Source organism: Ahaetulla prasina, chromosome 8 (assembly GCF_028640845.1).
Source record: "Ahaetulla prasina isolate Xishuangbanna chromosome 8, ASM2864084v1, whole genome shotgun sequence".
Lineage (NCBI taxonomy): Eukaryota > Metazoa > Chordata > Lepidosauria > Squamata > Colubridae > Ahaetulla > Ahaetulla prasina.
The window spans coordinates 48913140-48928663 of NC_080546.1; the positions used below are offsets into that span (position 1 = coordinate 48913140).

General features: G+C 36.9%; 1 protein-coding gene across 1 annotated transcript in view; it reads right to left on the reverse strand.

Moving 5' to 3' along the window:
- MTMR7 (myotubularin related protein 7) overlaps positions 1 to 15524 on the reverse strand; it is a 45877-nt gene that overhangs the window by 5357 nt on the left and 24996 nt on the right. Inside the window, exons 8-13 of the mRNA XM_058192004.1 lie at positions 12074 to 12183; positions 11145 to 11270; positions 8105 to 8154; positions 6193 to 6393; positions 4575 to 4706; positions 1462 to 1588 (exon numbers count right to left, since the gene is read on the reverse strand). Of these exons, the coding sequence (XP_058047987.1) occupies positions 1462 to 1588; positions 4575 to 4706; positions 6193 to 6393; positions 8105 to 8154; positions 11145 to 11270; positions 12074 to 12183 (746 nt within the window). The remainder of the gene's footprint in view (positions 1 to 1461; positions 1589 to 4574; positions 4707 to 6192; positions 6394 to 8104; positions 8155 to 11144; positions 11271 to 12073; positions 12184 to 15524) is intronic.

Here is a 15524-nt window from a genome sequence, read left to right on the forward strand (position 1 = left end):
CTCTAATCCCTGTAGAGTTAAAGCATAATTAGATCTAAGCTTTATTGGTAAGAATCCCAGCAACAAGTAAGTTGCCTACCTGAAAATAGCCAGAGTAAGCTTGAGGTGACCAGTAAAAAAACAAGGTAAGAAATAATTGCTTTGAAAATGGCTCACCCAATTATGGCCCAAATTGTACTGTAATATGAAAGACTAGCAAGGTGGAGAAATCAGTAATTATCGTATTTTTCGGAGTAGAAGATGCTCCAGAGTATAAGATGCACATTAGCTTTGGGGGTGGAAATCAAGAAAAAAAAATCTGCCTCTGCCTAGCAGCATCCATCAGCATTCATCTGGCTAGCGTCCTTGCAGCAAACAGTGTGGTCAGCTTCAGCACGTTATCACAGCCAGATTCAGCAAGAGCAGCTGATTGGCGTTTGGATCGGCCTCCTGGAATACTGCCAATCAGCTGTTCCAGGCTACGGGGATCGCCACAGCCTATCACCGCCTCCGTGCATTGCATTTTTGGCCTCCGCACGCTCCGTTTTTTGCCTCTGTACATTGCATTTTTGGCAGGTTCCAGGCGGCGTGGATTGCTGCTGCAGCTGCTGCCAATCCCCGCTGCCTGGAACCAGCTGAAAATGCGATTCACGGAGGCCAAAAGCAGGGCGTGCAGAGGGTGAAAACATGATGCACAGAGGCTGAAAATGTGATGTGCAGAGGTAGTGATTGGCAGCGATGTGCTATGGTGATCCCCGCAGCCTGGAACAGGTCTAAAATGGAGCGGGCAGAGGCCAAAAACATGACATACGGAGGCCGAAAAAGTGTGGGTGGGGCTTCGGCAACATTTGGTATATAAGACACACCGCAATTTTCACCCACTTTTAGGGGGTGGGAAGTGTGTCTTACACTCTGAAATGTATGGTAATTAGAAATTGAGTGTAATTCCGGAATTCCTGTTGCTCATTTTAACTAAGGAAGTCTTCCATAGATTGTAAACCACAGACGGGGAAACACAGGATTCACAAGAAAATTGATTTTGAAATTGTACCGGAAGTAGGAAATTCACTCATTAGCAGCTGTTATCATGGTAAAAGAAATAAATAGCCGATCCAAAAATATACTGTAGAGTAGTGCTTCTCAACCCTGGCAATTTTAAGATGTGAGGACTTCAACTTCTAGAATTCCTCAGCCAGCAAGCCTCACTGGGGAATTCTGGGAGTTGAAATACATGTTTCTTAAAATTGCCAAGGCTGAGAAATACTGCTGTAGAGAGCTCTTATTGCCAGATATGGGATGGAAGAAATATAATCCTCTACTCAATATGTCAGATAGAAAACCTTCAAAAATTACATCTACCTGTGAATAATGATACCCTATACTTGAATTGATGCATATGGCGATAGCCAATCGCATGCTCAAAAGATGGGGTGCATCAGCAATCTATAAATTTTATAATTTTAGAAAACCAATTATGCATACCTCTTCTAATACCACCAGCTCCTCCTCCAACTGTTGGGTTTCTTCTTTCACAGCCATCAGATATTCGGTAACAGATTGCCTTGGATGGAATCCCTTTTCAAAACGGTTATACATTCCACTCCAAAACCTGGAAAATAAAGAAGATTCAAAAACCTATTGAAGCTCATACAAAAGTGAGCCTCATTTTATTCAGCCCACACAACTTGCTCCTAGAGAAGTTAACAGGATTGCACTGCATAGTGTAAAACAAATTAGCACAAGCCTCTGTGCCAGGGAAACATTTAATGGGAAAGAGTTCTCTCAGCTGTTAAAATTATCACATAAAAATTGCTCAGATTCTCATATAGACCAGGGGTCTCCAACTTTGGCAACTTTAAGACTTTTGGATTTCAATTCCCAGAGTTCCTCAGCCAGCAAAGCTAAGCAAAGTACACAAGTCTTAAAGTTGCCAAGGTTGGAGACCTCTGATAAAGACCATTTTACAGCACAGAAGTGTGAAAACACAGATCTTTATTTCTCAGAATATTCCGACTATAAAAGGTTTTTTCACTTTGGCAAAGTGAATCACATGTTCAGATTTCAGTGCAATTTTATAGGATTAAAGTGCCAAATGCTATCTGTGTAACTTTAAACAACATTAAATGTAATATCTCACTTTACTGAAGTCTGATAAGCATGAGAACTTTGATAAACAGAAAGTCATTTGGAATGCAAGAGTTACACCAATTATTAAATGAGAAAACCCAGCGGGGATTGGCATTTTCCCATAACTGATGTAACGCTTGTACTAAGAATGACTTTGTCCTTGTGGGGGAGTCAGTAGAAATCCTGCATCAAAATTAATAAAATAGCCAGCCCCTATCTTATATGTTTTCTGATACAAATATTTGGTTGAAGGATTAAATATTTCCAAGAAATACACATGTGAAGCCTTTCTTCCTAAAATTCCTGAAATTCCAGCATTAAGTAAGCCAGTTTGCTGAATATTTTAAGTGCAGCTTTATTGCTGTAATCAACTTTAAGAAGCAAATTCTCATTCCATTGTTCAGAAAATTGAAACTGTCAAATGTTTTTTATGTAAGTGTCATGTATGTTATTTCTAATACTTTATAGGCCACAAGCTCATTTCAAAATGCAAGCAAGTCATCAGTCCTTGGCTGATGAACTTCAGATAATGCTTACACTATAGCAAACATATGAAAATAGATTTGCAAGCATTTATTCACATCAATGTAGATTTTACCTAAAAGAATCAAAAGACAATGTTAGAAATGTGTTGGACGTTTCAGAATATTTTCAACAAGATAATAAAAACAGGCCACATTGATTTCTTGAGAAGAAGACAATTTGAACTGGGCTTTCTTATTCAAGGTTTTGAAATATACGGATTTTAGAAAATTTTATATGGGGAATATTGATTTACATTTCTCAGAAAGCACAAATAATTGTTAATTGAAATATAAACAAAACTTTGTGAGATATTTAAACAAAGAACAAAACAGGAATGCCACTGTTCCCTCTTCTGTTTGGTTCTTGAAATACTTACAGGTCAATTTGAAACAGAAGAACAAGTGAAGGAAAGTATGATAAAGAGGCTAAAAATTGGTTATAATATACAGATGGAACAACAGGAAAATATGTGCTTCAAAAGATTGAAATTTCCAATTATTATAATCTTAACAAGGATTTTTATAAGATAGGTATATATCACCGGAGAAATTGTCTAGAATGAGAATGTATACTTCAAGTTTATGTTGGAAATGTGAATTTTGTATTCCTTTCTTTTTTTTTAAAGTATTTTTTTCCAGTCTTGAACTTTTAACTTTGATTTTTTTCTTCTTTTCTTGTTCTTACTTTATACTAGTTTATATTAGCTTTAATCTTCCTTTTAATTTTGTTCATAAAATTGTATTTTAAAAAAGTCTTTTGAAAGTCTAGCAACTCTTGGAGAAGAAGCTATATTACAACAGACATGCTATGGGCAACCTAAATGAGGCTGAGCTATCATGTTACCTAATTCCTCTGAATATTCTTAGACTACATCATTATAAGTAGATCATTGGCAGGGTTAACTAGAAGTCACACTTGGATAAAGAGCAGACCTATCTGGAAAAGAATGAGAAACTATTTTAAGAGGCCCTCTAACACTGTAAAGTCTAACGATAATGCCAAACCTATCGTACTCCAGTTTCATTCTTTAAAAGATATGGATGGCTTGGTGTTAATTTTAAAAAGCAAATTTCTTTCCGTGAGTTACAAAGAAATAAAAATTACAATATCTTGCAAACGTATTTTTAACCTCTCTCTCTCTTTTATTTTTATTTAGCAGAATCCCAGCTTCCACATTAATAATATACATCACTAATTCTGAGCTAAGAAAGAAAACAGACTTATATATTGTCACATAACAGGCATATATATAGTCACACAACAGTGTGACTACTATTTTGAGACAACCCAGGAGCAAAATATAGTACACGAGGTTTTTCAAACAGTGGTTAATCTATAGGTTATATTTATATATACATACACGTGCCAAGCAAAGCCAGGCAATCAATCTTCAGCTGTAACAGGAAGCACACACGGAGAGAAAATGCTACAATGCAGATACAGGAGGAGAGAGACGCCCTCTAATGGCCCCTTTATATAGACAGCTTCTTAAATGGCAATAAACCTGCTGACTCATCAGTCTTAAAGGGCTGGTCAGCTTTAAATCATCATTACCCTGATATACTGTATATATATACCAATCTTGAAGATCTAATGCTTTTGTCTGGGCATTATTTGAAATTTATAAATCACTTTTCAAGGATGGATTGTCTTCAAAAGGTCATTTACAGAATTCCACAGCAATGTGACAGAAAGTGAACAAATGAAACAATTTTACAACACCTTATCCCAGTTAAAAGTATCTACGGTTAATATAATTATCTTTTAGTCTACACAGCAATGTGTTACACTTTCACAGCAAAGAAGAAGGAATTGGGGAAGGTTCGTGACAGTTACCATCAATCTCACAGCTATTTGCAATATATTTGCACGTTCTTGAAGTCAGAGACAATTGCTAGCTCATTTAGTCAAATATTTTATAAAACAATTCAGATGCAACTTACTTGTAGATAAAATGGGAGGGTGCTGATTGTGGATGAAGGGTTCTGTTGTGGTCTTCCCGATACAGAGGGTTCAGATAATCAGCACGATTCTTCCATAAGTGAGCCCAAAGTGAGTAAGTCCGTTCCTGAATTCTGAGGGACAATTTATAATAAAATTCTATGAACTGCATTTGCTATTTCCCTCATTCTCATATTGAAAGACTTCATGAGCGTGTCAAAAGAGTAGATTCACATTTAGGAAGGATAGAACAACTATTTGGAATTAGGTAATAAAAAAGGCTAAGCTCTCCAGATGTTTTAGAACCACAACCCCCAGTGGAATATGGCCAGTGGTTAAGGAATTTAGGGACAATCTTGGCCTACAGAACTAAATTTCCTAATACTGCATGGAAACTATGGCATCCTATGCACAGATGTGGCCTGAGTAATTTTTTGTTTTGTTTTGTTTTAACCTATCTTACAATATTTGGGATCATCTGCCAAGAATAATTGTGAAGAGATTCAAAATTAATAAAAAGAAGCATTTTGTTGTGTAACACAAGAAAATTAAGGAATGGGGATTCTTTTACTACCATAAGATATGATGCTGGTCAGAGTGCTTGTGCTCTGATCTGGGTAGACGTAACATTAATACATCTCATTCTGTAACTGATTCTGTGAATTAAATTGCCAAAGAACCACAGTCTACTGTTCTTTGTAAATCAATAGGTGGTAGTGTTGGGTTATTCTGGGCAATAGCAGGGAAGCCATGATCAGCAGACTTGCTAAGGAACTAACCAGGTTTTATTTAATTCCAACTTTCTTGGCTTTTATCCTTGTAACATTCTGGGAACTATATTTTTTGATGATAACTTTCTGACAATAGCAATTGAGATTTCATTTAATTAATTTAAAAGACAACTAAAATGGAAAAATTAGAAACCCTCATGGAAAAACTCTGACAGACAATCATAACTATCCAACTGAGACTGTTTTCTCAGTCTCTCTACTGTTTAATATTTATCTAAAAAGAAGGGTTAATTCTCCAATCTTCCAATTTACTTTTAAAATCAGATTATCACCTTATATTCATGAGAATTCAGGAGATTGATTATGTTTCAGACATCTTCCTTTCAAGTAAAGCAGTTTTTGGATAATTCTTTTGGTTGCAATAAGTATTCAAGGAGATGGATCTTTTATTCTTTAGTAGTATTTATTACTGGTTCTATTTTATGATTATATTGGGGTTTTAATATATAACCAGTTTGAAAGGACTGAACAATTTTCTCTTATGTATTGATTAAGATTCCACATTGAAGCATCATGTTTATCACAATAAAGCAGGGGTGAAATTTAGCAGGTTCTGACAGGTTCTGGAGAACTGGTAGAAGAAATTTTGAGTAGTTCGGAGAGCTAGCAAATACCACTTCTAGCTGCCCCCAGAATGGGGTGGGAATGGAGATTTTGCAATATCCTTCCCTCAGGAGTGGGGAGAGAATGGGGATTTTGCAGTATCCTTACCCTGCCATGCCCACCAAGCCACGCCCACAGAACTGGTAGTAAAAAAATTTGGATTTCACCACTGGAATAAAGGGTCATTCTGGCGTACCATGCACACATATTTTATAAAGTGACTTACTTGAGCTCCTGTCTTTCCTTCTGATTGTTACACAAGAAGTTTCCAAACTGGCAGGAATATATATGATGCTGTATGTGGATCAAGAATCTTTCGTTGAATTCAAAGGCACAAGGAAACTGTTCCATAAGTTGCCAAACACACTCAATAAATTGATCAATGACTGGTGATATCTCCTTTGGGTCTCCATCTAAATTGCCATATCTACATCAATGCCAGGGGAAAATATTAATTCACAATTGTTACCTTTCTGAAATTCTGGATCTTCTAGAATTTGCACATCTTCCATCCTAATTGTCAGTTCTATTGTTTGCTTCATTTGCGGAATAAAATTTGCCAGAGTATATGTATCCATGTCAATTAGAAGGTAACCACAAACAGGTCAAAATGACGTATGCAATATAATATCATCATGCAACTGCTACAACTGCATACTTGTGTCCTGATGAGTGATGAAAGTACCAAATCTTGGCCTTTATGTAATATCATATGTCATTTCTCTCCTTTGCTTGCCCCCTCCTTCCCCCTCCAGAGGTCCCAATAGCCAGCTAAAGCCTGAATAGCTAAATGGATTTTACTTATATTGATTAGTCCAATAAGAAAGAAGATTGGGCTCATATATCACCACAAGTGGCATAATGTGATTTGTGTGGCTTTCACATAGGCTAATGTATGAACCTGGCCACTGTACTTTATAAGCCACAGTTTATGCTTAGAGTTATGTGTGAACCAGACTGATATGGCTTTTTAAACAAACAGTAATTAAAATCTTGATATAGTGCGGTGTATAAACTCAGCCAATAAGCCTAGAAAGACTTTTCAAAAGTTAAAAAATCAAAGGAAAGGTGATTAAGAAAAGGACCAGTTATATTCAATCGAATTTGGATCTGCTTAAAAATGAGCCTTTACATTTCATATCATTTCTAATTATATTTCACTATACTCATGAGATACAGAAGTTAGGTTGGTCTAATGATTAAGGCACAGGAATGGAGTGGAAAGACCCAAATTCTAATCCTCCCTTACACCCGACACCAAAAAATATTGGTAACTCTGGGTCAATCATTATCTCTCAGCCTTAGATAAGTGGTACTGGCCAACCTCCTCCAAAATGGTACTAAGAAAACTGCATAATCCTGTCCATGTAGTTATGATTAATTAGAACTTAATTAATTATTAATTAAATAATAGAAAATAATTAGAACTGCAGAAAAAATAATTGCTACCAACCTGCCTTCCATTGAGGACCTATGTACTGCACGAATCAAGAAGAGGGCCATGAAAATATTTATAGATCCCTCACATCTTGGACATAAACTGTTTCAACTCCTACCCTCAAAACAACGCTATAGAGCCCTGCACACCAGAACAACTAGACACAAGAACATTTTTTTCCTGAAGGCCATCACTCTGCTAAACAAATAATTCCCTCAACACTGTCAGACTATTTACTAAATCTGCACTATTAATCTTCTCATTGTTCCCATCACCAATCTCTTTCCACTTATGACTGTATGACTGTAACTTTGTTGCTGGTAATCCTTATGATTTATATTGATATATTGACCATCATTTGTGTTGTAAATGTTGTACCTTGATGAAGGTATCTTTTCTTTTATGTACACTGACAGCACATGCACCAAGACAAATTCCTTGTGTGTCCAATCACACTTGGCCAATAAAAAATTCTATTCTATTCTATTCTATTCTATTCTATTCTATTCTATTCTATTCTATTCTATTCTATTCTATTCTATGAAGAATCAAGAATGACTCAAGTGACCACAAGGCGAACATGATGCCATCAGAAATTTCCATGGTCAATATTTAATATTCAGATGTTCATTTGATGTTCTCTGGCAGCAAAGTACCTGGTTGCCACTTCACAGAACCCACACTAAAGAACCATGCTTACCTGTGATTAAATTTATGACCAAATGAAACCCAATCTTTATCAATTAATACCTGAAACAAAAAAAGTAGCATCAAAGGAGTTTATTGAGGTTTTATAGCGAAGCAGAAAATTATGTTTCTTAGTCTAATTAATTGGATTATTAAAAATAATCCTGAAATTTCACAATCAGAAAAAGCAGAATGGGACAACTCCCTGTGGCAAGCTTGCCAGAGTCAGTTCACCACGGCCAACTCGCCACCTCCAAGTCACTGCAGGACAACTCCAGATGACCAGCTCATGCTGACCATAGTGAGTTGGCCACACTGACCTGGCCTAGACCCCAGAAAAAGGGTAAGTTTTATCAGGGACAGTAATCATACTGTTATGAATTTTAGAAACTGATTGGCAGCCTATTTATATGGCAACATACAATTTTGTTATGCTGGAAATTTGCTATCCATTTATAGAATAATTTTTAACACCCTGAGGTTCACATTATAATGTTACATGGTTTTTGCTCTACGCTTAATGCTTCAAAGTTAACATTAATTGGCTATAAATCAGTTTGTATTTCTTAAAGTTATCTCCATCTGCCACACTGACAGAACACATGAACACATGACAAAGAATCTAAGTTTGATGGATTTGAGTCATCATAGCCTTTTAGAGAAGCCAGTTGTTCATGCCAGCTGCATGGGAATATGTCAGGGAAATGTATACCCATATTCCCAAACCAGGTTCTCAGAGGAAAGTGATAATTTATGTTTTATATTAGAAAAAGAGAAAAGATGCTTCCCCCTTTTATTGGAAAACGAATTATGGGTTAGAGGAGAAAATAGAAAAACACATCAAAACAGGCAAGAAATTTAGTAAGATAATACTAATCCTCTTTGGATGAGTTCAGATTGACAGGACCAGATGGTTGACATCCCAGGGCTCTAAAGGAACTGGCATATGTGATCTCAGAACCACTAAACAAATCTTTCAGAGCTCCTGGAGCAAGGGGGAAGTGCCAGAGCACTGGAAAAGAGCTGATCTGGTTCCAATGTTCGAAAAATGAAAAAAAGCGGAACCAGGAAAGTACAGACCAATCAGCCTGACATTAATACCTGGTAAATCCTAGAAAAGATAATCACACAATGGATTTAGGAGCACCTAGAAATGAACAAGGTGATTAATAAAAGTCAGCATGGGTTTATTAAAAACCTTCATTGATAAAGTGATTAAATAAGTGGACCAGGAAAAAGCTGTGGATATAGATACTTGGATTTCAGTAAGGCATTCAATAAAGTAGACCACAGCCTACTTCTTGATAAGATAAAGCAATGTGAGACAGATCACCAGATGGATTTTCAATTGACTGACCAACTGCACTCAGTGTTCACCCTCAATGGATCGACATCTACATGGAGCAATGCATGCAGTGGGGTACCTCAAGATTCTGTCTTCAGCACAGTGCTCTTCAACATCTTCAAAAATTATCTAAGTTTTATGGGGATAGAAGTGGAGCTCATCCAGTTTGCAAATGACACCCAGCTGGGGAGGAATTGCTAACACTCTGAAAGATAAGACTCAAGATTCAGAAGGATTTTGTCAGACTAGAGCAGGGGTCTGCAACCTGCGGCTCTGGAGCCATGTGTGGCTCTTTCATCCCTCTGCTGTGGCTCCCTGTCGCTCAAAATATGCATCACAACTGCCAATGTGAGACACCTGCCGGCACATGATTTATTGAGGTTTTCGACCCATCTTTTCTTTTGGAGTTCAAAATGTTTTTGTTGCATGCAGAAATAAAAAATTGTTTTCTTTGCAGCAGTTCTTGATTTCATAAATGCAACACACTATAGTTTTTTATACTTAGCATATAGGTAAAAAAATAACACATGCAGCGTTATCTTCATTTTAGATGTCAAAAGGGTTCTGTGGCTCCCGGTGTTTTCTTTTCTGTGGGAAACAGGTCCAAATGGCTCTTTGAGTGTTTAAGGTTGCCGAACCCTGAACTAGAGCAATGAGCCCTATCCAATAAGATATAGTTCAGTGGTGAGAAAAATAAGGTCTTGCACTTAGGAGTAACATGACAGCTTGCCTAGGTAGGTGGCTTCATTGCTGGAGATTTTCAAGAAAATATTGGACATCCATTTGTCAAGGATCGTATAAATGTTTCTGCTTTTGGCAGGGGGGATGGACTAGAAGACCTCCAAGGTCCCCCCTAGCCCTATAATTCTAATATTCTAAATACATCCTAGTCTTTTGCATCCACTTTGGCCTTACATAGAAAACTCAAAATTAAAATTAAATCACAGATTAAATTAAAATTTGCAAGCTTCAGAGCTAACTAGTCTCTGTCTCTTCAATGCAGTTTCTTCCAATCTATTTCATACAATGGCTAGCATTCAAGTTTCCCATTCAAGAGTTACAAAATGCAGAATGTTTTGAAACTCCAAGATCTCTTCATAAACAAGATAATGAAAGGGGGTAAATGATGATTACATTTAAGATGCATTTACTGTAAAGTTATAAGAAATATGATAGAAATTGGGGGGAATGATAGTCCATTCAATTACTTGGGGTGGTAGTAAGTTATGCCAAGTGCACAAGTGTTAGTCCCTCATTTCTGAAAATATGTGTCCCATCTATTTGAGCTAAACCTGCATCCATTCTTGGACCAGATTTTTTTTCTTGTAATCCACAAAGCTGCTCTTGCTTTTGATCTGTTCACCATAAATTTGTGTATTCCAAGACAGTGAACTGGTTCAACTTCCTTGCCTTTCACCAGAGCTTAAGCAAGAGTGCCAGAAGCGCTTTTATGTAGGGATAACAATGAGAAGCACAACTGCTAGCTCCATAGTAAGTTGTGACTGCTTAACTGAGTCTATAGTTGAAGATGGACCTCAAATACGGACTTCCAAAAATGTGGTGCATCATCTCCCAAAATGTAGAAGATAAATCCTCTGGAAATTCACTAAATAGTTTGATGTTATTAAAAAATAATTTCACTTTAATTCCATTAAAAATGAACTCAGAACGTATCCCTTTTTCTGCTAATTAAAGCTGTCTTGCTTACCATAAATCCTTTTATAGTTCTGTAATATGGATCTAGTAGAAGGCTTGCTACAGAGCAAACCTGAGCAGTCCGGTCCCATCCATCTGAACAGTGAACAAGAACACTGATTCCCTCTTCAGCAACAGCCTAAAACAGAAAGAAAGAAAGAAAGAAAGAAAGAAAGAAAGAAAGAAAGAAAGAAAGAAAGAAAGAAAGAAAGAAAGAAAGAAAGAAAGAAGGAATGTATCTTTGATTCCTACAGAAAGGGAATGATAGAGAAGTAAGTATGTGGAATGTCAACTCTTAGCATCTCAAGATAAAGCTGGAAATATCTCTGCTAGAAACACCTTGGGTAGCCATTGTCTGTCAAATACTCAACTGGATGGATCAATGATATGAGTTTTATTCCCAATGTTGCAGCCAATGTAATACACTGTGGAAGGCTTTTGTACATAGTGAATAACCGTATTTTGCTGGGTGGAAATATACCATGAAATCTTTTCCTTTCATCATCTCTTCATTGTTGGAGAAGCCGCCAATGAATCACTATGACTTGCCTTTTATCCCACTGATATTCTCTATTATTTCTCACCTTGGCCTTGAGCTTCTTTTAATTATGAATGTGCTTCATTTCCAGTTGCAGCATTTCATTCTGACAGTTCTGTACACTTATCCAAGCATACATGTGACATTTAAGAAAGAATCACAAATATCAGGAAATTGGCATCACCAGTTATGCTAGACAAAAATAGGTTCATGAGCTTGGGCAACACTTCTCTGCACAGCATCTAGCATTATGTCCAGCACCGTGTTATTTTCTAGGCCAGAGAGGCACAGATCTGGACTGTATTAATTTTATTCCATAACACATGCAAGTGGAAGAAAATCAAAGATTTTCCATTACGTGAAATGGCACATCCCCATTTTCATTTACGAAGCATATATTGTACCTTTGTGATAAAGATGCCCGCATCCATAATGGCTTTGATGTGCTTCAACCAGCCTGAATTCTCTAGCCCCCACAGGAAATCACTCATTGAAGGAGATGTCAGCTCACAGACTGCAAAATAAGCCCATTTCAGCAGACTAGAATTTTTTAAGTTGCTAATTTTACATGGTAAGTCTAGCTTAAAAAGGGGAATTGATTTTCACATACATGTTGGTCACTTGTTCGGCTGCATGACTGATTTGCATGACTGACCAGCCATTATATACCAGTTTGATTTCTTGCATTGCTGCAAGCCATATGCTTTTAAATTCTGGGGAAAACATGCATAACAAAGTCCCCAAAATGAAAAGGCTATGTCAACAGACACTGAATTAAGGACTGCTGCAATCAAGGTCTCTTCATATTTTAACCCAGTAGGTGTTTTTGTTCTCAAAATAGCAGGACTAAGTTTATCTTCTGCAGGGCTTCAGTTCACTCATATCTTTTTTTAAGAAAGCAACTAAAAGACCAATGTTGGAAGAAAAGGTTCAATTAAATCTTCCCTCTCTGCCACTTCCTTCTTCAAAAATCACACTCTCTTAAACTGGCATTTCATCTTAAAAATCGAAGACAAAAAGGAACTGTACAGTTGTGTAAGCTTGGCTATTCCCCAGCTGCTGACATGAATAGAAAAAAATATTTCTTGTCATATAGGAGGGATATAGCCATCAATCGCTCTTTCACGACACGTAGGATGCTGATCCATTCAAATTGGTGAGAAATTCCCTACACCCATACACATCTGAAGGTGTGGCAGATCCCTTTCCTATAGGCTGCAGAAGGGTTCCAATACCAAACCTTTAATCCAGATCTGGTAACCTTAGATTAAAGCCAATCCAGATATGCCAAACCTGATGTTCTACATATATGCCAAGCAATACTTATCCCCTGTGGGTTGGAAAATTAGGAGTGTTGGAACTCCAACACATCTGGAGGGCATCAGCCTAGGAGGACCAATCTTATCATTCAGTGAAAAGAGTGATTCTTCGCACTTGATCACAACAGGTATGTTCAAAATAGCGTCTCAGAGAACCCTCATGACAGTGGACTGCTGACAGCAAGAAGCCTGTCAAATGATTAATGCATCTACGCAGATGGGAACACAAGCCATTAGCAGCTGGATTTACTCTGAGACTGCTTACCTCCTGTTTGCAAAGCCTAAATAGAGTCAAAATAGAGGTTTGTTCCCATATCAGAGTTAATATTTGCTTTCTACTTGACTGAGCAAAGACCACAAAGTCCTAAACTGCAGTCCTAAACGTCAGATCTAAATCAGCCAGGTCTGATAGCAGTAGCTGACCTGGAGTTCAAAAGCGAACTAATTTAGTGAGGAATTCAGTTACTAAGCAATGTCTCCATTAAAAGCCACTGGCCTTGCAATTCTTATTTGCAGAAATTTCCATAAGGAGGCATAAGATGTCCTAGACTTGAAATGATAATATTATAATGTCTTTTTTTCCTCTTATATTGAATTGCTTTTTTATCTTGTTCAATTTCTATTTTATTCTTGTTTTATATTGTTTTACTGTATCTTTAGTTAATTTGTATGTGGTTTCTAAGTCTTCATTTTTGGGTTTCATATGATTATTTCATTGTCTTTGTTGTAGTTGGTCATTATCCCTGTGTTTTTAACCCTGGTAATTAAATAAATTGGAAAAATACATTTGATTTGACACATTCCAAGGAGCTGCTGATTCAGTTCTACAGAGGAATTATTGAGTCTGTCATTTGCACCTCTATAACTGTCTGGTTCAGTTCTGCAACCCAACAAGAAAGACACAGACTTCAGAGGATAATTAGAACTGCAGAAAAAATAATTGCTACCAACCTGCCTTCCATTGAGGACCTGTATACTGCACGAATCAAGAAGAGGGCCGTGAAAATATTTACAGATCCCTCACACCCAGGACATAAACTGTTTCAACTCCTACCCTCAAAACGACACTATAGAGCACTGCACACCAGAACAACTAGACACAAGAATAGTTTTTTCCCGAAGGCCATCACTCAACACTGTTAAACTATTTACTAAATCTGCACTACTATTAATCTTCTCATCGTTCCCATCACCAATCTCTTTCTACTTATGAGTGTATGACTATAACTTTGTCGCTGGCAAATCCTTATGATTTATATTGATATATGGAACATCAATTGTGTTGTAAATGTTGTATCTTGATGAACGTATCTTTTCTTTTATGTACACTGAGAGCATATGCACCAAGACAAATTCCTTGTGTGTCCAATCACACTTGGCCAATAAAAAAAATTCTATTCTATTCTATTCTATTGCCATTCTAGATCTGTCTTTCGCCATTAATTGTACAAAAAGGATTGGCAGAAATGAGAATGTGGGCTGATTAGACAACAAGCACAGTAAACAATATGTCAGAAGTGGAGGAAATAAACCAAACCTTCTGTAAGCTAAGATACATACCATATAATTTTATTTCTTTTTCCAAAGTAGGATGAGAAGGGTAAAAGAAAAGGGTAATGCCTATATAATAGGTTAGCAGAAACTGACCATCATAGTAATTATTAAATTACTATATATTCTGCATTAAGATGCACATCCTTTTAAAATTATGGAAGAGTTGCTTCCAGATGCAAGCCCAGAACTGCTTAAATGCAGTTATGTCTTTCTTCAGGATTCCAAGCATATATGAAAACAGATGCAGACTCATTAGAGAGTTGCATTAAAGCCCCATTTGCTTTAATAAGTCAGATAGCCACACCTGGTTCAATGAATCAGATCTTTAAAACGACTACTACTTTTTCAAGCTCATGAGGAACATTTCTGAAGTGTTTTTTTTTTTGTGAAACTGGTCTATCAGGGCAACCTGGTCTATCCAAACATGGGACTATGGATACTGCTTCCGCGTAAACACTTAATCTCTCCCCTGGTATAGCCGACAAAGTGACGAGAGCCCACAGCTTAGAGGTTAATACATCTACCTAATATGCAAGTAGCCCAGATTCGAATCTCAGAAGGGCATGGCTAGCTTGAAATAGATCTATACTAGGCTCCCTTTACTTCTTTATCAGTAAAATATAAATTTAACACAAAAATTGATTCTGAAACATTTTCAAAACATACAGAGCCAATTATATAGAAGTTTCTCTAATGCCACAAGAGGAAGGATTCATAAAATGAATCGCCTATTGAAGAGATCCCCTATTAAGTTGCTAAACTCTCCAACTCAACAATATCAGACAGCAAGGCTGAAAAATATCTACAGGAAAAGCTCTTAACAGCCACTGAAGCAGAGGGTCAATTTAATGCAACGTTTTCACTTTAGAAAAATTGTTTCACATTAATGGGGTTAAATGCTAAAACTGCAATGCTCTTTGCAGTATTAATGAAGCAAAATCCCTCATTTCAATTTTGGTACTAATATACATTCAGCTCAGAT